Consider the following 25,423-nt stretch of genomic DNA (forward strand, 5'->3'; position numbering starts at 1 on the left):
GCACACCTGCGAACCTGTAAACTTTAGATTTGATAAAAATCTCGCGAACCTGACCACAGGGTGGGGCACCACATGTTCACGTTTGCTTTGAGCACACACCCCTTCTTTTTATTACATAAACACTCTATTCAGGATGATTATTACATTCACACAGAGCATGTACTAGCAGAGACTGACAATGCTGTTACCACATCAATGACTTTATATCAGGGACTCTGCTGATTCTGATTTAAGCTGTTTCAAGAACTTCCGTGAATAAACCTGCTTGAAGAAGGTGCTGTCTGCGCTGCTACAAAAGGACGGCGCCAGGTATCATCACAATAAGGCCCTTTAATCTCAATTTGCTTTTTGCATGCCTTTTGTGCAATCTTGCGCAGCCCCATTTATTTCAACAGCTTTAAAGCATTCTTGCAAACGCAACTTAGTTTTCATAAAACGATGCAGCATTTGTGAAATCATCAAATGAGGCCGAATTCAGAAAGCTTACAAAAAATTTGAGACTCGGCCGGTGTGGTTACTGCACAAAGGTGGCAATTTCGGCTTGTTGGGACCTGTTACTAGCAGCAGACGTAACATATTGCCAGATGAGGAAAAAAAAGAAAAACAGGGAACAAGTAACGTCAAGTGTTTCCCGTCACTCAAATTGTTATCAGCTTCAATGTGATACGTTTACTGCTCATTGGTTACTTGCAGATTGAAGCCTAAAGCTTATTGCCCTTAAATTTCGTGTGCAAATAACTGTACTGGTACATAAGTGTGATGTCACAAATTTCAAACTATTTCAGCATGCCTGGGCAGTTTCTGTGCAGGAAAAGCTCTAAAAATGTATGGTAACAAGTCTTTACTTACTTTAGAATGCAGTTTAATCATTGCTTACTAGTAAAAAAACTAGGGCCTAACCACTCTAAAATCTGTGGTGTCGTGAGGAGGCAGTGAGGGAACTACACTGTAGCATTGCCATGCATTTTCTTGGTTTTTTGTGTCTTTTCTGGCTTAGCGAGCCTCGTCTCATAGTAAGACAGGTTTTTCGGCAATTTAGAAAGCATAATTTAGCAATCTGGCTCCACCTTGGATGTACCTTCCGTGGTCCCACGCCAGTCTCCCTTTGTAGCATTCCACTTCAATCGAGTGCGTGACAATTTTTCCAACCCCACAATTGCTCAAGCTTGATTGCACACAAACTGTGGACATTGCTAGACAGAAAGTGGATAAAGGAAAGACTTATGCGTGCCCTATCCATGCTGTGTGCCTGCTATGAATTCGCCATTCCAACTCACTGAAGTCAGCACTGTTAACTTATCTCCTGGGTACTGCCTCTTTCACTTCCATCTCGATCTCTTTCACTTTACGAACCCATTTTAGCATCTCAACACACAAAACAAAAGACTAATTTTAACAGAAGTAAACAATGAGTCGATTAGAACTGCAATTAAGCAGGGGTGTAGGCAATCAGTACAGAAATGACACAGACGACAGAAATGAAGGAAGAAACAGACAGAGCGCTGTGGTTTCTTCTGTCTGTGCCCCACGGCGTTGACTGCTTGCCATGAATTTGCTACTCTGACTCACCTGTATTAGTAATGTCTTTTCTGCTGAACCTTGACCCCATGCCTAGGTAAGCCTCAACTGTACCGCTGATGTGGTTGTCATTCCAAACTGACTTTCACTCAACACATCCATTTTAGAAGGCCCTCAACACAGACAAAAACGAAAAGGGCCGGTCAAAATGGAACTGAACAAAAACAGATTCAACAACCTGTAGGCTAAGGTGACTAGGCAGGCGAAGAGGCACACGGCCACCGTGAAGAAGTACGCCAGCGGCAAGTTGTACAACAGGGGGTTGCGTGGTGGCCACTGCACCGTCTCGTTGCTGTAGTGGCCGTAGTACATCACAGTGTCCGCAAACCGGCCCTGCGCATTTGTGTGAGACAGGGTGTGATCAACACCGGTCTGCAAAATTTCTTTTTTTTTTTTTTTTTTTAAATGTCAAGCACCCGCTAAGTGACTACATGTCAACCAATTTACCTGACCTGTTAAGACACAAGCCGTGCCGTGAGGCTGAACCCAACAATACAATTCTTGAGAGGCGTAGCGCTCAAGGATAAAAGTTACAGTGTTGTCTAGTTTGCTTTCATTTACTAAGAGAAAATACAGGGTAATAAAAAAAAAGGAACAGAAACAGGGCAAAGTAAAAAGTCAGGAATTTGGAGCACGCTTAAGCTTCGCCTTTAAGACTGGAACGCAATAGCGTTCTAAGATCCCTGACTGCTTGTCACGCTTCCTGACAACTGGAACTTATGTAACTTTAATGTTTATCGAGAATTGCTCGTGGCGAATGCTACGCACAGAGGCGAGCTTTAAGGTCCTTTTTCTTTTCTCCTCCTTTGCCTTCGTGCCGCTGCTGCAGAGGCGAGTGACATATGGATGGCAGTGTTACAAGGAACCGAGCGGGCTGTGCTGATCTATGAATTGTAGAAACGCTGGAAAAGGAGTTTGTGTTCGAGTTTCCACGTAACAGAATTACGTTTTCTCGTATGTTAAAATTGCAATCCAATGCTGTAACATCTGTAGGTTGCGTGTAAGTCGCACTTTACAATTTTTCTGATGCATTTTACTTTGAGAAATTAAATTAGTTCAATTAACGCCTAAGCGCTACACTGCGTGGTTTGGTATGCGTGGTTCAGAATGATTTTTTTGCTCACAGGACGCCGGGCACCGGATGCCGGATCACAACACCGCATTTTCTGTGACACGGGGCCCTTAATGCTATCACCTTAACATTGTGAAAAGAAAAGACAGTAAGTAGCACACTGAGATTTTCAGAAATTGTCAGAAAGATTGGACACTCTTTTGAACAACAACAACAAAAATATTGTGAGGCTATTAAAAGAATACAAAAGAAAAGCCTTGCCGGTGCCACCGGAGTATAACAGGCAATTCTATTAAAAATGTTTTTCGCATGAACAGCTACAATTGCTACCAACAGGTAGCACAGTTCTGCGTGCTACCAACAGGTAGCACGCAGAACTGTATTTCACTTGTACAAACTACAGATACCACGGAACCTTTCCAGAAACATGCGTGCACCATAACCGGCAGCCACAAGGCAGTATGGGAGACTCGCCTGTTTGACTTGACTGCAGCATGCAAGCCACATGCGGCCCGGTGCTTCCTTCTCCCACAATGCCTTGCTTCTAGCCCCCAGCTATCACCAGCGGAGGGAGCAGTGCAAGGCATTGTGGGAGGAGGGAGCGCTGTGACCCGCTTGCCTCCTCGCACGCTTTAGGCAAGGCAAACAGGTGAGTCTCCGGCGGCAGTGGTGGCTGACATTCAACTTCCCATACTCCTCTGTGGCCGCCGCTGATGGTATGCGTGAATTTCCGGAAAGGTCCATTAAAGTGGCACCTGTTGGTGGGAAATGTAACTATTCTTACAATTAAATTTTTTATCCCTGGAAAAAAAAAAAAAATCATGCACCTTTTTTGTAGACTTTCATGAAACCGGTGTGAGGGGCGTTCATAAAGTTCATATTATTGCCTTGACAGAACAGACTAAAGTGCTGAAACTTGGATAAGAGTTTAATCTGAGCCTACACTCAGTTACCCTCCTGCACTATTTGTTCAATGGTCATGCATTCGCTGGTCGGCTAGCGCTAGAGCCTCCCCTTGCACATCAACTTCTGGTTTGCTATCGACTGATCATCGTCCACTTTGTTTCTGCGTCGTCCAGGTTTGCGCGACCGCACTGAAATCACCTGCACCGTTTCTCACAGCAGTGTCCTAAGCTGGGGCAGTATGTGAGTGTGTATGTGGCAAAACAGCATCGCGTGCGTGTCCATACACATGCTCAAAGGTGAGCAGACGTTGAGAACTGCATGAGCTGCCACGAAGTGGTGGACGGTTGTCGGGGATCACTTTCGAAAAAGTGTCGCCTCCCACAGACGCCGCCTGAGTTAGGTCGCAGGACACGTTCAAGCACTACCATCTTTACTACCCTAGTACCCTCATAAGTGTTCAGGCTGTCAGCCTTGTTTATTACAGGATTACTCAGTGATAAAACAAATGATGCCTAAACGTTCTCATTGCAACAAATATGTGCCAACAACAGCACAATTCCTTTAATAAAGCAAGTCTTTCTAACCTTTCCATGCCTACTTTCCTAGCTATTAGGAAGGCACAAGATGGCAAAGTACTGTTGTGAATTTGCGTGATGATGATTGTGTGATGTACATACATGGGACAGATTTTCGGCGAAGTCCGGCAGTGAACATTTTCGTGCAAAGAAAAAAAACATCATGAAGCATTGGAGACAAGGCGTTCGTACCGCTCCAGTGAAGATGTTGACGAATGGGTCCTCATAACCAAAAGAAGTGGAGTAGTCCGACTGCGTAGCTGTTGGGGCCCGCTCATAGATCAGCTGAGGCACTACCACAAAACCCATCTGAAAGGATAGGTCACAGGAAAGCAACTCTTACCCTCTCATAGTCATAAATAAACAAATAAATAATAAAAAAATTCCTTTCAGATGAACTCTGTAACTCATTAAACACATTAGATGAGCTCCGTTCACTTATAGTTAAAAAGTTCTTTATTTTTTTTCACACTTTGAGGAACCTGCCTCGTTGAGTATATTTTGGAGTTGTTAGCACAGTTTTTGATAAAATGAGCATGTATGACAGTTTTGCAGTTACCACCGAATGCAACAGATGGAGGTACCAGTTCTAGTAAGCCCCAATACCTGCCCAACTAGGATTTGCTGGCAGAGTTTATAGCTAATAGCTCTAAAACTCATGGATCAATTTGGAATCATTTTCGGTTAGGAGTGTTTGTCGTTTATGAGTTTAACATAATTCTATGACAAGCTGAACAGTTCAGATACCTTTCTTTACTGAAGCAAAGCCCTTTGATAAATTTTTTTTCTCTGGTCACAAAGCTTTTAGGTGAGATTTTAATATGCTATCCAGACATGCGATGACTCAACGTAGCATCGTATGGAGAGCTCTCAGTGTTGGTCAGGGGAGGATAACCTGCATGCATATTTGCACAAGCTCTGCAAGGTATTCCTACCGCAGCCTCATAAAAGACGGGACGGGAAGTGGTGGAATAAACTGAAGACCACGAATGATGCAAATTTTAAAATCCAATAGCGGTAGAAGCCTACTAAATGCAAAGATTCTTAATTCACTTACAATACGCAGCAAACACTACATAAGTCTTGGGAATTTGTTCCTGCCTTTGGCAAGTGCGTCGGTTCAAAGACGAAACAGACTGCATATATGTGTTTGTTCACTATGAATAACAATTGAATAGAAATCATAGCACTCAGTGTGCTTCAAGTGGTTTTGGCTTTAAAAAAATTGTGCTGTTTGTGATCAAGTGAATGCACAGCTCCATGCACTTTCTTCCAAGGCTGCACTGGGAAGCCTTACACAGCTCGCATGAACACAAATGTACGTTAGCCTCCTTTGGCTGTTGGCCAGAACTCTCTATGTGCCATAATGTAGCTACTTCAGGTGGTAGTATATCGAACTCGGCCACAGATGTTATGTTATTTTTTGTTCCTCTAGTGCCCGTCTTTTTTATGCCAACCTTTTCAAACTTGAATACTACTCTGAAGATAAGAGTTCAATTACGGTTGCGGCAGCTGGATTTCGATGAGGGCGAAATGCAAAAACGCTCATGTACTTGATTCAGATGCATGTGTTCAAGAACTCCAGGTGGTAAACATTATTCTGGAGTTCCCCGCTACAACATGCCTCACGATCAGATTGAATCGTTTATAGCCATTTTGCTGAAGCAAAACTTTTTTACAGTTTGCCTGTAACAGCGGCACTAAATTCTGCTTTGGTGACCCCTTGTGCTGTCTTTCTTCACAAAAGTGCATTAACTCGCTCCAAATGAAAAGCGCCGAAGGTGTACGAACCAGCAGGACACCCATGCAGAAGTTGAGGGCGAGCAGACGACGCAGGAAGAGGAAGTAGGAGGCCACGCCGGAGCCAAAGTTGCCCTGGATGTCCTTCAGGTGGCTGTGCCACAGGTCCACGTGGGACAGGGCATCGAGCAGGCCCCGCTTGACCCGCTGCATTGCCTGCGAGATGGGAGAACAAAGAGTCTTGCAGCTCACAGTGGCATGATACTAAGGCAGTTCGGTGGCCTTCAAGGGTGGCTAACACACCCTTCAGGCCACCCTTGCATTCTTCTTTCAGACAATACGCTTATTTATACTCCACATGTAATGCAAGAATGTGAACCATGCTGTTGTTTACATATGCCTGAGTCTCCTTAGCTGTGACAGTAGCAGGAAAATCTTAATGCCCACTTTATAAGGTTTCTTTGTTTTTTTAATAAACTCAGCTATAAGTCTCTTCTGTTTCCTTTCTTACCTTGCGTCCTATTTTGTCATGCTGTTTATATCAATGCATTCGCATCAACTTGCCCGGCCTATTAATCTCAAACCTATTAATCCCACACCATGGCTGCATTATAATAAGAAGCAAGAACCTGTTTGATTAGACATCAGAGTAACAGCTTTCCTTGTGGGAATGAATTGGGAAACCACCTCAGACTCTTACGCTAATGATTACGTCCAAACTTCATTTTTACTCACTGCATCTGTGTTGTCAATGTCTGCAGGAAAGTTACAGGAGCACTGGGCATGACGTTTTCAACTTGTAATTTTGGCATTAAATGAAGGCTACGAACCTTTAAAGCCTAGAAAACATACTGGCAACTGTCCGAATGCTCTAACTAATTGACAATAATACTTGATCCTTGAAATCAATTTTGGTTTCAGTACCCAAGAGACCATATGTGTGATGACGTCATGACACACTGTCTCGTTCTATTTCTGCTGTAGCTGTGGCTACCAGCCAGACAAAAATACATGCAGCGCTCCTGCTTATTGTTTTTCTCTGTAACACGTTCACTGCAACGTAGGTGACGGGTGAGCCATGGCCGTTATTCATCCAGTGCGGCTGTGCAGGGCATTCCTGCAGTGCGCAAGTGATACCTTTGACAGAACTTAACAGAGAGGAAAAATTCTTGTTGCTTCTGATCTGATGCGTTGTGGTGCCGTCTCTCTGTACTTGCAGGAAGTTTCAAAGGAGCTCAAATATGTGGCGACTTACTGGTGGATTACAATGCCCCAGAGGATTATGACAAGTGACCCACCGGTGGATCATTCTGCATGGGAATCGAAGACTTCAGAAAATGATGCCACAATGAACGGGTCTAGTAGCAACATCATCCTATTTAGTTTGTACGCTACGTGGGATCAGCAAACTTTGCTCTGTGTCATGACATCACAATAGCTTCGATGATGTTAGGTCCACCATTTCAAAGGGAACGTTAGAATCAAATGAGTGTCTCAGTACTCGTAACTACAACCAGGTTGCTGCGGCTAGGGCGATATTACTCCTAGAAAAACTCACCATGGCAATTGAGAATTTGGTCCTCCGCCACCACGAGACGCTGCGGTGACCGGTGCCGGCGTGGTCGGCCCTCGACGATGTGAGGCGGCGCTTGACCGAGCGCTTCAGTGTCAGGCTCTGCTTGGAGTTGCGTAGAGTGGCCAGCGCGACGGCCTCCGAGAAGTTGCTGTCTGCTCGCAGGATCTGCATTGCATGGAGTAATACTTTAGTTTTATTTTGCCAGTAATAGGCAGCGTTGTCGAGCGGATTGACATAAGGTCAATCGAGTTCCTGACAAGGCATCAATCTCCTTCCTCAGGCAAGAGAACACTTGGCGCAACCAGAAGAAGAAAGGTAAGAGATAGATAAAGAAAGGCATACATCCTAAACACACACAATACCCAAGAAAGTAGACAGAGGGACAGTCATTGCAGCAGCTTGAAAAGTGGAGCACTGAAAGTATAACGTGGAGGTTGTGGGATGAGTTCCCACATTCATTTCACTTTTCCTTTGTTTATTAAGCATACCACAAATTTAATTATAATTTAATATGACACTACAATTCAACATAACAGCAAATTTCCTCCATACTTTCCCTTTCTTCATCAACCACTGGTTTCATATAGTTGTTGGCAAAAATAGAGTTCATTGGTTCCTTTAATTACCTCTCATTGCAGAGTGAAGGTTTCGATTCCGGTGGCCTTGATGGCCTTGAGTGTGGTATACGAGGGTTTATTAGCTTGTTTGCTGCTCCTAAGTTCACATACCCCATGACACCTGCGGTTGGAAGGATGTTCCACATCCGCAGCCATGATCATGGGTGGCACTCACAAATGCTCACAGGGCTAGACCTATTTCATAAGCACAAATATCCAAGAAAGTGAATGGGGGCACAGCCGCCACCACTGCAGCTCAATTCATAGAGCTTGCACGCATCATTTAGAGTTTGCGGTTACCGCCTGTGGGAACCACACCCACAATTAATTATTATTACACAATTATTTATGAATAATTAATTATCACCCCCAAGTACTTAGCACTACAGTTAAGGAGACACCAAAGGCAAATATTAAGTCAACATGAACTGTTAAAATATCATTCCAGAAACCTCGCAGTGCTTATTTGTGCAAAGAAAAGACATTACTCACAGACAAAATCGTGACTGAGGGGCCCGCATTTCTCTGGCGCAATTAAAATCGCCCACCATGAGTGAGGCGGTATGATACTGCATATGTCAACACTGCCCTTTACTGCCATCTCACAGCGAGTGAAACGACTTTCGAGAGCTAAGGCGCTACAGTTTTTTGTGCAAAATGCGAGAGCATAGCCGGAAGCCAAGCCAGGACAGAGCCAACAGCATTCCAACACATCACACGGACACGGAATTTTCTGCTGCTTGCCATTAATATGAGCTTTGCAAGCCAGCAAAGCCAGCACAGCAATAAACGCAATGCCGAAACTACCAAAATGTGAGAGCGCAGGTGGTGCGGGTTGACTGAAAATGCAACCTTTTGACTACCCACATGAAAGCATTACGTCATTCATAGACCAACATTCACACACACAAATACACTTATAGCTGGTAAAAAAAAAAAAAAGAAAAACACTTCCATGAGCAAGGACAGCATTACATTAGAGTGCTGAAAATCTAGTTGACAATGCCCTAGATTCGTGCCTGCCGGCATGGGATGTGAGAAGCATAGTAATACGGAGAGTTGCACAGGATAATTTGAACTGAACTTCTTCAACATCACAAAGAGAAGACACAAAGTGTCGTAAATCACTTCTTTTCTTTCTATTGATGCTTTTCGTGATATTTCCAACAAGAGATACTGAAAGTAGCTCGCTACAGTTGGGGCATGGAGTTAAACAGAGAAATACTGCTTCACATTGCGTTCTCAAACTACAGAACAAAATAGTTTATTACGTCCCCTGAAATCACAGAACAAAAGGTGAAAAAAAAAAATACAACAATGAAGCCACCGACTAGGCTGCCTGGCAATGCTCTTCGCAACAACCAATCATACAAGCTGTAGTACAATTGATACTCAATAACACAATGAAGGCAAAAGCATTTCTAAACCCGTACATCAATCATGTCCACATTCACACAAAGCTACATACAATTTCCTATAATATAGGTTCACTGACCTAAAACAATCTACCGTTCCCTCATATGCTTCTCTTCTAGGGCACTTGGTGTCGACATCGTTTTCATAATAAGAATGAACTGATTTCAGAATTGCGCTTCTGAGGACTTGTTCTGCGTATCCAGTTCTTGCCATTGTGAGTTTCCAATATTCCGGATGTTGTGCATGTCGTAGGTGGGTTTATTTGGTGTTAGCAAAGCATTTTAGAATGACAGAAAGCTGAATGAGTTGGTAAGGATCCATGGCTTGAAAAAGCAGGCGCGCAAACCGTGGACACCAGAACCAAAAGGTCAACACAGACACCAACTATGAAGTGAAAGGTTGCATGGTGGTGGAAACACACAAAAGTGATCAACGCACGCTCTAGTGAAAGCCACACTAATGTGCTGACCATGGAGACCATGTGTTCAATCTCAAAACATGTTGGTTCACGCATGACGATCCTTGTTTGTGAAAGATAATCAAAGGTTGGTTTGTGCACATGCTACTGGAATTACTGATACCCCATGCCTCTACCGTAAGACTCACTTTTTCATTCCTATGCCTGAACAGATCAATCAGTAATAGCAATAGCATGTGGGTAAGCCAGCCTTCAATTAGCTTTCATAAAAAAAAATTGTCATGTCTGGATTGAGATTACTTTGAGAATGAACATGCGGTGTTGACGGTTGACAGGTTAGCGCAGTCTTCACTAGAACGAATGAATCGTTCTTGTGCTTTTCTTGTTTAATGCCACAGTGCGACCTTTCTGTTCACAGTTTGCATCTGTTCATGTGTCTTTCTCTTGCGTCTGTGCTTTCTATGACTGCCTTTCCAAATCACTGCATGACCAGTAGACTTGTATGTAACGAGTTACATGTGATTAATTACTTGTAATCGATTACACATTTTGTAACTTTTCTTACTCAGTAATGCTTACTGTTTTTAAATTACTTTCTTCAGTAACCAATTACATGTAACCAGTTACTTTATTGATCAGACAGTCTGTAACTGGTGACGCAGCTTTGAGAACCTGAATTTGGCGAGAATTACAGTAGAATGCCCGGCATCTTGCCCAGCGGCAGCTTCGCAAAAGCGCAAGTTCAGACAGGTAAACTCTGGGGCTCCTTATTTTTCTCATTGAACTGGTGCTGGCACATCTCGATAGCGAAGGCCACTTAGGATGTTAATGCGAGGAAATCATATACCGACAATTTTTTCCGCTTTTGATTAGCCCAACCGGGAGCGTCTTCTCCAAGTCCCAGCAACAATGAAGAGCTGCGCTTCACAGAGGATCCAGACGCTGAGTAACAACAATTGTGTGCAAGATTCATACATGTTGCAACACTGCCCCCCCCCCCCCCCCCCCCTCGTGCACATAGAGCGAATTGGCTAACCTCCCTGTCTTTTCCTCTTGTTTTCCTCATCGAGCTAGTTTTCAGTGTTGCTGCTGAAGCCTTCACAACAAAAACGAGGGACGATGACAGATCAAATTTTTTTAAAAGCAATTGTTGGTGCAGATAAGCAATGCATAAAGGGCTGTCGAGGATGCACTGAAAATGCCTGGTCAGGTCGTTCTGTTTACTGCATCTAAGCAATGTCAAAAAAAGTTATGAGGAAAGTAACACAGGGGTAATCTAGGGAAAACACGGGGAATGCGGGAGATGGAAATTCAAGACGATGAGCAAAACGTGAACAAGGTGAAAGCTTTCACCTTGTTCACGTTTTGCTCATCGTCTTGAATTAGTTAATTGGTAACGGTAATCAATAACATTTTTGAATGGAGAAATTATAATTGTAATCGGTCACTTTCTTTTTTCCGTAACGTGTATGAGTCTAGTGATTAGCAAGTCACACAAGGCCTTGCTGACTCACGTGGAACAGGTCATCGGCGTTCATGTCATTGGCGTTGTTGGCCGTGGCAGCGCGCACGCGAAGTGTCAGGTAGCGCCAGTTGTCTCGCCGCTGACTGCTGCCAGCGTCCGAGGGTACGGCAATTGCTGGCACCTTGTCGCCCCGGGGTTTCTCCGAGATGACGGCGTCTGGCTCCATTGTGCTGAGGTCATCTGCGTGACCCGCACTGGCACATGTCATTTACAATTGATAACTCTCCCCTCCGCAATGTCATTTGACCTTAAGGGTATTTCAAATACAAGATAAATGTACAGTAACAATTTAATTATTACTAAAGAATCTTTATACAATGCAAAACGCCACATAATAATTAGCAAGAGGAAGAAAGAAAAGAACCAACTGAAATGTCAGATGTACAAAGTATTACAAAGTATAACAGGAAATGACAAGGTTGGTTGGATAGGAAGTAGAGCTCACATATTGCGTCGAAGTGCATTGCAAGATTTATCTCAACGGGTAAGCCGTTGCGTACTTCAGCCCCAGAAAATTCAATTAACTGCTTGCCGTACATGCTTAAGCACACAATAACATCGAGATAACCGATGCATGCAAGCCTCTTGCTTAACGATGGGATAGTGAACATGATATGCAGCATATGCGGCTTGGTATTTAATTTCTTGCTGACTAGACAGGAAACCTTGTAGTTCTGAAAAGTAGTAAATTAACCCTTTCCCTGCTGTAGACGATCTGAGCTCGTCCACACTGAAACAAGCACCTGTGCACTGCTGTAGTCAAGCAACCCTGATAAATTTTGTTTAATTCTTTTTGGCTTCTACAGATGCTGCAGTAAAAAGAGTAAAGAACACACTCAAAGCTTGCATTTTGGTCTAAAATTGTTTCGATGCTGGCAACTGGGATTTGAAAATAGTGTCCTTCTCTGAAACATGCACGTGCCGGCAACGGCTCCACTCCGGAATAAAGGAACAAAACGTTTGTTTGTGGAAGTTTCGTTGGACTTGGACAGTGGAGAAGAAGTTTCGTGTTCCTCTGAGAGTGGCAGAAATGATACTGAGCAGCATAACTCTGCCGAGTCGTTGGATTCGGACGACGACAGCCTCTCAACACGTCGGCAGTAGACGCTGATAGATGTAAAGAACCCCCCACCGGCGCCTCCAAAGCTTGTTTTCAGGGCCATGCCTGGTATAAAAATACCTGTGACAGAGGACGGGAACAGTGCACGGTATTTTGAATTGTTTCTAAGGAATTAACTAATAGATTTTATTCTTCATGAGACCAAGCGCTACACGTACCTAGTGCGAGGAATCTGTAGTAGCACTCTGCACTATTCTGTGCTTTGAAATGTACCAAACCGAGTCTACAATTTATAGATCTGACATCCCCTGCCACAAGTTTGAGCCTTGCTTGTCACAGTATTGTTTTTGAATTTCTAGAGAGAAATTTTTTTGCAACGAGGACTACAAAAAGTTGGAGACTCTCCACTATGCAGTGCAGTGAAGCCAATCCTCTCTCCATACTTTCAAAAAAATATATTGCATGTGTCTTACAAATAAGGTGCTTTTAAGGGTATACTTTGGTCGTTTCAAGATACATAGAATTATTTAGGCAAATAAAAAAAATTGGTATTATTGTATTATTTTTGGCCACAAAACTTGGTAGGGAAAGGGTTAAAGTATGCATAGTCCCTCCAATTTGTAGAGTGAGTAACAATGTTAGGTAAGTTGTGCATGTCTGGTCCTGTGAATAATGACAATAGCTTATTGCTTGTCATCACCATCAACAGCAAAATCATCGGTGGTCTTGGAAGCACTAACGCTAATAAGATGCTAACACAAAAAGAAAAGGAGGGTGCATTAATAAGAAACTGAATATTTTAATTAAAAAGGGCAGTTTGTTAATGCCTTATTGTAATGGGTCCCTCACTAGCCTAGTTGGCAATGGACCCACATGATTTTCCAATCATATTTTGTATCTATTAAAAGGCAAACAATAACATTATTATTATTATTATTTTATGAAAAGTTTGTACGTTTGTTTAGGACCAACGAGAAGTTGCCTCCTAATGATCAAACAAAAGGAAACGGCCAGCTGCTGTCTCCTCTGCTCGTAGGTCGTCATATCAGCCGAAGAATACCGGGGAAGTCATAACGGCATCAGCGCAGTTTTGTTAACGCGTAATAAATGTGGCAGAAATTGCGAAAAATTTAGCAGACCAATGTTCCCAGCTCAAGAGCAACTAGCAGGTGTGTGTGTGTGCAAAATGAAGCACTTCTCCTTTGGAAGCTACCAAACTGGCATTATTTGTTGCTGCTGCCTCGTGGGTACAGTTCTCACAGGCACAATTGGGAGCATGTGAGGGCTCGACGGAGCGCACGTGGTGCAGGACAAAAGCCTCTCCCAATAGTCTCCAATCGGCTCTGTCTTTTGTCAGCTGACAACATCTGGTGCCTGCAAGTTTTCTAATCTCCTTGTGTGCCACCTACTGTACAGACTCGTGTAAGGGCAGCACGTTTTTTCCTCAATTTTGACAAGGTGCGGCCCTCACATGGGACTGAACCTCTTGGTCAAAATTGTGCACACCGCGGATGTACCACTGCATCAGAGGTCAACGCGCATCCCTCGCCATCTAATAGTGGCACACGGATGTATGCAGAGCACAAAAATTCGCAAATGCGTGTGCGCGCTGCATCAAAGCACCAAACACAATTGCTTCTGTGTTGGAAATTTTTCCCCCCTAATTTTGGGCAGTCAAGTTGGGGGTGCGGTCCTTACACAAGTCTATATGATAATCTGGTTCCCTTGACAATGTTTCCCTTCATTTGGGAAGCAATAGAGGATAAGTTATCTCCTTTACATATTACATTGCCTATCCAGCTCCCTTACTTCCCCCTATTCTCAACTAGAATATTGGCGACCCCTGCATGCTCTCCATTCCACACTGCTATCTTTTCGTCTCTTATCATTATGCCTATCATATTCCATAACATCACTTGTTGCACAGACCTTAGCTTCTTTGTCATTTTGCAAGTTGCAGCCTCTAAAGTTAGCCCTAGCAGAATATGCTGATTATAAACTTTTCATTTCAAGCATAGTGGTAAGCTGTTGGTCACAGGTTGGTAACACCTGCTGTGTGCACCCCAACACATCTTTATTTGCCCAGAGTGTTTCTTCTAACGAGTAGGGTTCCCTGATACTACTTGACCAGATCCTTAAACCAATCAGTTTCCTTTCAAGTTTTTCATTTTTCTTTTTGTCCTCGCATTTAAATAAGACAAAGACTATGCCTCACTATCACTATGAGCTGACATGGCAAGCCCTACACTATGTTTAGATGAATAAGTTCTACCTCAAAATGGCCAGCTTACTCATCAGCCAAAGGTATTAAGGTGTGGGTAGTGCCATCGAGGTATCTGGGTAACACCCAAAACCTGGGTTACACAAATTTCTGTTCACAAAGCAGAAGCTAACGGGTGCACAGTTACAGTGAAATACAATTACATGTGACACTGACCGACATGCACTGCATCTTACTGCACATGCTTGTGCAATGTGGTGCTCGAACTGGTGATGTTGTCGATACTCGCTATTCAAGGTGTCTAGCAAACTGCCGCTCTAGACTAGCCGTGCTTCAGCCTGTGACGCACTTCACCGTAATGCGTCTTCAATGGTCAGTAGCTGCCATGCCGCCGTTCCTTGCAAACCAGAATTCACCAGGTGGTGAGGCACGGTCGTGCCCCGTGAAAAATTTCTCGTATACTCTAGCGCTGTTACAGGCTGCATGTAATGCGATTCTCTCGCTGCCCCGACAGACCCCAACATCCGCAATGAACTGTGTTTTGAGGCAATGTGAGAAAAACGTGCCGTTCATCTGACCCGACTTGATTCGTGGGCTTTCACTTTCCAAAACTGTGATTTGGCTATACGGGGTGCACTAGTTTTATACCCCGCACCTCCACCAAAATGTCACGGGTATAAAACTATTTACACGGTTTATTTACAAAGCGTATATGATAACATATAACAGCTGCCGAGAATCCTTCGGCAGCTGCCGAAGGATTCTCGGCAGCTGTGCCGATTATCGGCACAGCTGCCGAGAATCCCGAGAGGCTCTTGCCACTTTGTCCTCTTCACCGTCGACGACCTTGTTCTCTTTTCCCACCGTAACAATATATTGGGAGGCTTCAGATTAAATTTTGATGACGCGTTTTTATTGGATACAAAAATCTGATGCAGAAGCAGTTTTCTTGCACCCTTCACAGGATTGGCATACTTTCTATTAAAAAAAGTGCAATAACTTCCTTAACCTGAAGCAGAATTGAAGGCTGGGATGGCACGGCATGGTGGCACAATGTGACTATAGTCTGTTTCGTACAAGCACACAATGCTGTGAATGCTAGAGAGACTTTTTTCACTGTTCGCATTTGCAACAACAAAAAAAGTAAACCACGTACAAAAGAAAAGGCATATGCATCATGTAATTCTATGCAACATTGTCTCACACTTGTGCACATCGCAATATGGTGTATTTATTGCATGGAAGGCATCAAAGATCTGAACCTATTTACCCTCAAAATGAGTGGAGTGACATGTTTCTGCACTTGCGACTAAAACATTTTCGCATACTGGTAGCACAATGATGCACAAATAATAGGTGATTTGACGAAACTGATAATCTACAAGTTGTCAGTGTGATATATAGATAAGGGTAAGTTGTTAGTCAGTAATAAGTGTCCCAAATTAAATATAACTGCCTTGTGAAACATGGAGAGCCAGAATTGCATTATTAAATATGATATGCACTACTTGAGTAATGTCAATTTAGTTGAGTATGTATGAACACTGTATGTGTGAGTATGTATGAGTGTGTATGAGTAATGCACTTGAGTACGTGAATGCTCTACTTGAGTAGCTTTTGCAGTGCTACTGCTAAGTACGAAATCAAGTACAGTCACAGAAATTATGTGTGAGTGTGTGTATGCATGCAAGCACATGCGCACACACAAATATGTGGACAGCTCTTACTGTGGTGCATATCTAGTAGGAGCGTTCATCTTCATTTTCAGACCGAATGTGAAATTTGTGTGCGTGTTAAGAAAGATTGATAACAGGTCTAAATCGAAAAAAAAAAGCAATTTGTATAATCTTACTTCACTGTACGTTTTTAAGCACGAACTTCACCGCTCTGCTCCTTTATATTATTTTCCTCTTGTTTTGGGCAACTCAGGAGTGCATTGGCTTGCAAGAAGAACCACGTTGACCTCGAATCAACTGCTTATCACCTATAGCGCGTACTCTTAGTGTGCAATGTCTCACATTGTGTGAAAAATTTTTAAGCAGCTTGTACAGCAGAAGTGAGTCTATTAATCTGTGCACTCGGATGATTGGTGCTGTGCGGGCTTTGTGAGGTGCTCACCCTCATTACTACCTGTATTTTCAATAGTGAATATTACTTGTGTTATTTTGTTAATTTATTTCATTAAATAATGTTGCACTAAGTAATTTCTATGCATACCTTTTATTGTATCTCAGCATCGTTACTACTCCATGCTTTACATAGGCCTTTTAAGGTTGTTATAAGTATAAAAAATCTGAAACTTAATTTTCCAACCGAGTGCTGGAGATACATGGATAAGTTGTTGCCATAGGACAACACGTGATGCATGAATCTGGGTGCTTAGCACCTAGATCTGATTTAAGAGCTAATCAGTATGCTGTGAAACTGTGACAACTAGTTAAACAGGCAAAAATATAAACTTCACAACTGGCTAAAGCCTATATCAGTCTGGGAACCATACCAGGGACAGCTATCTGACCATGATAGCAGCACTATCGACTCTATTGCAGTGGGAGTCCAGGGTCACTGAAGTTGAGGGACAGCCGACAGCTTGTCTAGTCAGGACTGATAACATTGTGAAATCTAAAAATGCATGCTGACCATAAAGAGCTAAAAAGAAAAGATGTTTAGGCTCTCATACAAGAGCATTGTTCACAATCAATTGTTCACAAAATCAATTTCAAAGTACTTTTGCATGTTTGCGCCCATTTTCATTCAGAAAAAGCTCTCAAAAGACATTTTGTTGAGTCTTTCAGTTCTTTTTGAATGTGACATTATCCTTATCAATGAACTTTCAACAGTACCAAGGAGACATTATTTAGATTTGGTAACATCATGAGGAGCTAGTGCGGGAACTTAGAGCCCGTCTTTCATTTTTCTGCTTTTTTGGCTTACCAAAACTCAACCCATGGTAAGACTGCTGTTTCTAGTTTTTCAGAAGTGTGATTTAGCAATCCAGCATACTTAACACTCCACTTAAGTGTTCCTCTAAGAGCTTGGCGCATGCCGACAACAGTGTGCTCCCATTACGTTAACACGTGGGGAAGGAAGTAAGCTATACGAGGAAGCATCATGTCACGCAGCCAGCTTTTGCAAACCAACTCCCTGTGAAATCATCCCCTTTGCCTTTTTTCTCTAAAAAGTGAGCCAAACATGTGATCCCACGCGGCAGACTCGGCCCAGTGTGCTTGGTTTGCAGTATGGCAAAAGATATAGTAAAACCAGCGGAACAATTCTATACTGGCCTGTACAGTACCCAGAGCAGCCATGATACCTCCATTCAAAGTACTAGTAACAAACAGGTCACAGAGGCATTTTTTTATAGCTAGCGATAAAGTTAGAAGAGCCTTGCCCGACATGAAATGGGGAAAAGCGACAGGAGAAGATGGACTACCATTCGATTTAATCAAAGATGGAGGAGACATAATGCTTGTGAAACTGGTGACCTTTTATACGAACTGTCTCACGGCTTCAAGGGTCACAGAGAAATAGAAGAATGCCAACATTACACTAATCCACAAAAAGGGAGACGTTAAAGAATTGAAAAACTATAGGCCTATTAGCTTACTCCCAAGCATTATATAAAATATTTACCAAAATGATCTCCAACAGAATAAGGGCAACACTGGACTTTAGTCAACCAAGGGAACAGGCTGGCTTCAGGAAGAGATACTCTACAATGGATCACATCCATGTCATCAATCAGGCAAGCGTGAAATCTGCAGAGTACAATCAGCCTCTTTATATGGCTTTCATAGATTACGAAAAGGCATTTGATTCAGTACAGATACCAGCAGTCATAGAGGCATTACGTAATCAAGGAGTACAGGAGGCTTATGTAAATGTCTTGGAAAATATCTACAGAGATTCCACAGCTACCTTAATTCTCTACAAGAAGAGTAGGAAGATACCTATAAAAAAATGCGGGCAGACAAGAAGACACAATCTCTCCAATGCTATTCACTGCATGCTTGGAGGAAGTATTCAAGCTATTAAACTGGGAAGGCTTAGGAGATAGTATCAACGGTGAATATCTCAGCAACCTTTGGCTTCCAAATGACATTGTCCTGTTCAGCAACACTGGGGATGAATTACAACAAATGATTGAGGACCTTAACAGAGAAAGTGTAAGAGTGGGGTTGCAGATTAATGTGCCGAAGACAAAGATAATGATCAATGGCTTGGCGAGGGAACAACAGTTCAGGATTGCCAGTCTGCCTTTAGAGTCTGTGAAGGAGCATGTTTACCTAGCTCAATTACTCACAGGGAACCCTGGTCATGAGAAGGAAATTTACAGAAGAATTAAAATGGGTTTGTGCACATACGGCAGACATTATCAGATCTTGATTGGAAGCTCACCATTATCACTGAAAAGGAAGGTGTACAACCAGTGCATTATACCGCTAACATATGGGGCAGAAACTTGGAGACTGATAAAGAAGCTTGAGAACAAGTTAAGGACCGCGTGAAGAGCGATGGAACGACGAATGTTAGGGGTAACGTTAAGGGACAGGAAGAGAGTGGTGTGGATCAAAGAGCAAATGGGGATAGCCGAAATTCTAATCGACATAAAGAGAAAAAAAATGGAGCTGGGCAGGTCATGTAATGCGTAGGTTAGATAACCGGTGGACCATTAGGGTTACAGAATGTCAAGAGAAGGGAAGCGCAGTCGAGGACGGCAAAAGACTAGGTGGGACGATGAAATTAGGAAATTTGCAGGCATTAGTTGGAATCGGTTGGCACAGGACAGGGGTAATTGGAAACTGCAGGTACAGGCTTACGTCCTGCAGAGGACATAAGATAGGCTGATGATGATGACATTTTAATTGATGTGAAATTGTTGAGGTGGTTTGCCAACCACTCTGTACATTTCCCAAGATATGTTTGTGCAACTTCAGTCAATTATATTTCAATGAACACAGTCATCGTCTTCCTTGCAACATGTGAGCGCAGCAGCCGCAGGTTGCTGTTGCACTCCTTGCCTTTTGAAAGAGATGTGCTAGCTGTACTAGCCTTAGGCTAGGCCAGCGCAGCTGACTGGCTTAGTGCAGGTGACTAGACTAGCCAGCTGGCTGGCATGGCGGTGAAAGACACTCAAACTTACCCCGACGTTACCACATGTTGGGCCAACTCACTTGTCTTCAATTATGTTCTGCAATACTCCTTTCTGGCTCCTTCCTTGCTCTATGTCTTGCCTTAACAGTTCCCAGACCTGTGAGATGCGACAGTTGCGTGCCAATCACATGGAAGCGCTGCGCCACTTGCCTAGATTCCGGGAAGGCAGCTGCCTGATGAGGTTGCGGGTGTGAAAGGGCACGCTTGGCCGTCGCACTTCAGCGCCATCCCCGCCAGGTCGAGATGGGTGGACGTAGCCATGCTCGTCTTCCTCAGCACTCTCCACTGCACAAAAAGGCCACACTTTCAATTGCAGGCGTTCGACAACAAGTATGGATAATTCGATTGCAGGGCGTAAAGTCTTGAGAGAAACAAATTAACCTATGAAAAGAACCATGGTCTATGAGTTAACTGGCTAAAATTATGAATAAACTTACTTATTACTCCCTATGCAAATAAATAAATAAATAAATAAATAAATAAATAAATAAATAAACAAGCAAGTGAGAAAACAATCGACACATGCACTGTACTGGTAGGATCAAAAGCTTATGTAATGCGAGATCCGAGGAAAAGCAGAATATTTCCTGAGCCAGGGCATGCAGCCTGCATTTATTATATGCTTACGTGTACTGGCACACGTGACCAAGATGATGTTGCACTGTATTAAGGCTGCATTACTATAGCTGTAGGCAAAAACTAGGCTGATATTGAACGTTTGAGAGTAACACTGTACCAACATCCTGTAAAATCTTTACTGTGGCTGTATATAAGTGCATGCATAAGGCCGTGCACCATAAGAGAGAGAACACAGAATTTGCTTTCAAGCAATGATCACTCGCGATGCGTGGAATTGAACCTCCGTCAAGTTGACAAGTAGCATGTAGCTTTCACTTTGGACAGCGAGTCTCTAAAACACTTTTGTGCAGGCTGAGTGTGTCCAGTCACTAGGGCCTCTACCAGGAGATTGGGGTGCCCCTTTTCATATTGTGTAAGAGAGTACACAGAGCAGCCCACATATATGGAAGGAGGCACCCCACTCTCCTGCTGCTTCTCCTCAAGCACAGGGACATAGTAATCACTGTTTGATCGTTTGATTGACAATGATTTATTCGGATTAATGTCCCCAAACAACACACACGATACGAGAAACCAGTAGAGAGCTCCGAATTAGTTTTGACCACCTGGAGTTCTTTAACCAGCAACCCAAGTGCAGTACATAAATGTTTTTGCCATGCTGGAATGTAGCTGCTGAAACGTGGAATCGAATGCGCCACCTGGCGCTGAGCAACAGAACGGCTTAGCCCCTCAGCCACCACGGTGGGTACCTCCATCAAGGGCTACGCAGTGGGTCTAGGTGGAGAACGGCTGAACAGTTCAGTAAAGTCAGTTCAAAGAAGCTGACCAATAATAATAAGTAAAAAAGAAATGAGACAGGACAGGGATAAGAGTGACTCACAGTGCTCACTCAGTGCTCTGGTCTCTTCTGTGCTACTTTTTTTTTTTGCATTGTCCTCCTTTATGATCTGTAGATCTGTGCAACCAACTCGCACAAGTACAGTCGCCGACTGATTTTTCGGACTCCGAAAATTCGGACATGCTCGATTATTTGGTCTGCTTCGCAGCACCGCCATTCTCCCCATAGACCATAATGTAAAACAACTGCCGAACGTTCGGACACCTTGCAACCTCTCGTCTGATTTTTCGGATATTTCTTGAGCCAACTCGGTCCAGAGCACCATGCACCAACTCTGACTGGTGCATGGTTCGACTTTCTGAACGCCATTTTTGTTTTGAACGGAGCCTCCTTGCTGCTCAACGAAGTGGCGCTACTGCAAATCCCTGCTCATCATCATCGTTTCTGCCTGGTTCGTGGCTACAGCAGTTCCACTGTCAGCTTAGTAACAGCCATGTCAAGACAATTCAGCAGCTGATTTGCTTCTTTCTTCGTGCTTGATGCTGCGAGTAGGCCACGTTTTTTGTTTGTGAGATTGGCGTCTACGTGACGGCGTGGTGGTGTTTGCTTTGTGTGCTGTGTCGAGGTTGTGGTGATCCAACACGACATACGGAAACATCGCATCAAGTGTCTAATGGCGCCGACAGTGCCTGCACAGACTGCGCTGGGGAATGCCGGCAAGCGGGTGCCGGGAGGCCTAGGATTTGTCGCCTTCCGATGTGCTCCCTACTGAGGCCGAAAATGTTCTACCGAGACCTGCGCAGTGGTTGCATTGCGATTCTGGACACCGTCTCACTTGACAGTTTCACAGGTGCTGACACTGCTGTACTGACATGCGCAGAACTCGATGACGGCGAGATCATTCGTCAGGTTTCTGCTGCACCGCCGCACGATGACTCCGAGTCGGGAGATGACGCCATGTGCTACGCTGCCATTGCATGCGGAGCGTGTACAAGCAGCGACTGAGCTTTGAGCCGCCTATAGTGACCGTACGACCCTCTCTGAGGTTCAGACTTACCTGATTGCGCATAAACGGAACAGCGTGCAATGGCACATTCCCGATTTCTTCAAGCCTACTGCTGAGCCCGAATAAGTGCGTGGAAATAAAGGATTTCTTTTTTTTTTCTCTTAATCTGCTTTTTCAGACACCTGTTTATTCGGACATTTATTTCCGCAGTCCCCATGAGGTCCGAATAAACGGTCGGCGACTGTATATACTTTAGTCAGGCAATCTCTAAGGAGTTGCCGCAAAATGTAGTCCACAAGTACTGATGTGGACAAGATGAAGGGTGGGGTGAGGTGCACTTAGACTAAAATCTAGGCAGGTTATTACTGTGCATCCACCGAGAGAAATAACAGTGTGAAAGACTCTCGAGACTTGGAATGATGTGGCTGCTTTATGGGCTCAGTTGTTAGACCTGCATAATGGCATGTTTATCCACTCAAAGCTTTGCCTCTGACTATTGAACTCTGGTTCACAGTTTACAGCAAATCAAGGTAGGCCAGACGAACGGTATGAATGAACACCCTACTGAGGCCTAGCTTATACAAAAATAAAAAGAAAATAAGAAAAGGTAATTAGAAGCAATACATTGCCAAACAAACATGCGGATAGAATAAGCAAATGAAAAATTTAACATAAACGGAAGCACACAAGAATAGCCAGAAAAAAAAAATGAAAAAGGAGAAGAAATAAAATGATTAGGTTGACATTAGCACTACATAACATCTGATTCATTTACATAAAATTATCATTTCATATATTCCCATCATTGGACACATTTTATTTTTATTTAAGAGGCCCCAAACGAGGCAAGACAGGAACCTGCCTGCCTCCCTTGCTCACCCTGCCAACCTCAAAGTGCCCAGTGAGTCAAAGAACAATTTGCATTAATAAAGTGCTGCATGACGACTTGAGATTATGTGGGCAGTCAAGCTCACTAGTGGAGAGCCACAGATTCCACCAAATTGAATGTCATGAAGACACACATCAATACAGTGCTTGATATAATTTTCACATTGACTTCCGTTTTCTAAGGAGTGCACTGGTGGCCAGAGAGTGCTCACATAATTCTGCAAAGCAGTCACTCCTACATTACACCTAGACTGGCTGGAAAGGTGGCTGGTGGACTTGAACTCGGTCAAGCCCCTCGCTGAACTGGGAATAGTATCGGAACACACAAAACTTCCCACACCTCTCATGCCTGTTTGGATAAATGCAACCCTGGACAAAGAGTTCTGTTAACCGAACTGTATTTCTTCATCTTCCAGAACACCAAAAACGACAAAAATAATTGGCTACCTGTGAAATTGTCACCAAGAAACTTGTGACACTTCATACCTACAGTTATATAAAAAGTTATAGAAAACTTCTAAAAAGACTAAATTCTAGAATTTTTCGTACCAAAATTATTATATAATTATGAGCCCTACCGTAGTGAGAATGCCGATTAATTTTGACCATCTGAGTTCCCTTAAGGTGCACTTAAATATACCGTATATACTTGTGTAACGGCTGCACCCTCACTTTGGAGGGCAAAATTTTGGGAAAAGATACAAGACATCCCACTGGAGAGCATAGTTCCGTTGCTGCCATATGATGCTAGATGTTTTTTCGGCGACACTGCTCAGGCCGGTGCCCCGGCACCATTTTTTCTTCATGTGACGCATTGTCTCGGCTGTGTTGGCAGTGTTTCCAGTCGGATAGGCAGCATTTCGCCTCTAGAGAAGGAAGGCCTGTTTGGGTCGGCGTTGGTCAGGGATGATGGCCTGGCGTCTGAGGTCATTTACTGCAGCCTTATGTCACTTGTGCCTCTCTTGTGGAAACAGTACAAACCTTTAGTGGGCCGCCATCGACGTGATTCATGTAAGGGCCGCACCCAACCTGGATTCTAGAAAAAGAAGCCCTTACGCGAGTATATACGGTAAGTATACGAGCAGCTTTTGCGTTTTGACTCCGCTGAAATGCCACTGCTGTGGCTGGGAATAAAACCCATGACAGGGTGCGCTCCTATTGGCTGTTGTAGATTTGAATTGCTGACGAACCTCTCTCGCACGCATTTGCGCAGCAGGGAGCTGTGCATTCTGACCAATGTGATCGACGATTGTGGCAGCTTACGCACATTTTTTATCTGCTGAGCCCCAAAGGAGTCAAGTTCCGAACGGCCCACGTGTACGGAAGACCACGAAATGCGTGGAAGAGAAGTGAAGCCTTTCATGGAAAAGAAGTGAAGGCGCGGCCGTGAGCGGTGGTTAAAGTGTGCCCGCGAGCGATGGTGACGGCGCGTCCGCATGTGGTGACGGCAATGTGACATCGGTGGAGCAGTTTTCGCGTCAAATATGAGAGTGCGGATTTCCGCTACAACTCTCAGTAATAAAAAAGGTTGTGCAACGAGACAAGAGCAGATGTTTTGAAGGCGCTTTCATCTATCTCTGCACAACGGATGGATGCACGATGAACAAAAAGGCAACTAAGGTGCATGAAACTGCTACAAGAAAGTGAAGAACTACATAAAAATGTAAAGGAAATGTGTCCTCACAGGCAAAGGACTACATCCCAGGCAGGTTTTAGGTGCTCAAAGTAAAGATTTAAATGTTTACAACAAATGAAAGCTTGAGTTACGTTTTCTAAGCTTTAATTTTTTGTGCAGTTGCTTTCAGTCATCTCGGTGCCATTTCCCAATGAATGAAGACAAAATCATTCTGTCTTTTGCACTTAGATCCTGATACATTGATGAGTGCAATAAAGCTGTCCATTTTTAACTGCACCTCATAAAAAATTTATAATGTTTTTTTTTTGCAAAAGTCGTAAGACAGTATGCATAGGAAAGTTCAAAAAATATTTTAATTCTCATTTCGGCATTTGAAAAATAAACAAATAGCTTTATCGCACAGAATGGGCCTTTGTGAACATGGGGATGCGAAAATCTTGGCGAGCTTATGGGTAATTAATTCATTAAGGGATGACCATTAGAGGCTGTCAATTGTAGCTCAAAAACTATAAAAGATATAACTAATTTCAGTTATGATATCAGCATAAAAAATCACACCTACATGCCAAATTCACCAATTTATTCCCATAAATAAACAAAAAAAATGTTTTCATTGCC

General features: G+C 43.4%; 1 protein-coding gene across 1 annotated transcript in view; it reads right to left on the reverse strand.

Moving 5' to 3' along the window:
* Positions 1-25,423, reverse strand: part of LOC126538844 (transmembrane channel-like protein 5) — a 69,672-nt gene that overhangs the window by 38,249 nt on the left and 6,000 nt on the right. The window contains exons 3-8 of the mRNA XM_050185565.3: positions 20,009-20,143; positions 11,413-11,603; positions 7,430-7,612; positions 5,923-6,087; positions 4,324-4,440; positions 1,757-1,911 (exon numbers count right to left, since the gene is read on the reverse strand). Coding sequence (XP_050041522.1) covers positions 1,757-1,911; positions 4,324-4,440; positions 5,923-6,087; positions 7,430-7,612; positions 11,413-11,603; positions 20,009-20,143 — 946 coding nt within the window. The remainder of the gene's footprint in view (positions 1-1,756; positions 1,912-4,323; positions 4,441-5,922; positions 6,088-7,429; positions 7,613-11,412; positions 11,604-20,008; positions 20,144-25,423) is intronic.

This window comes from Dermacentor andersoni, chromosome 8, assembly GCF_023375885.2.
Source record: "Dermacentor andersoni chromosome 8, qqDerAnde1_hic_scaffold, whole genome shotgun sequence".
NCBI classification, from domain to species: Eukaryota; Metazoa; Arthropoda; class Arachnida; order Ixodida; family Ixodidae; genus Dermacentor; species Dermacentor andersoni.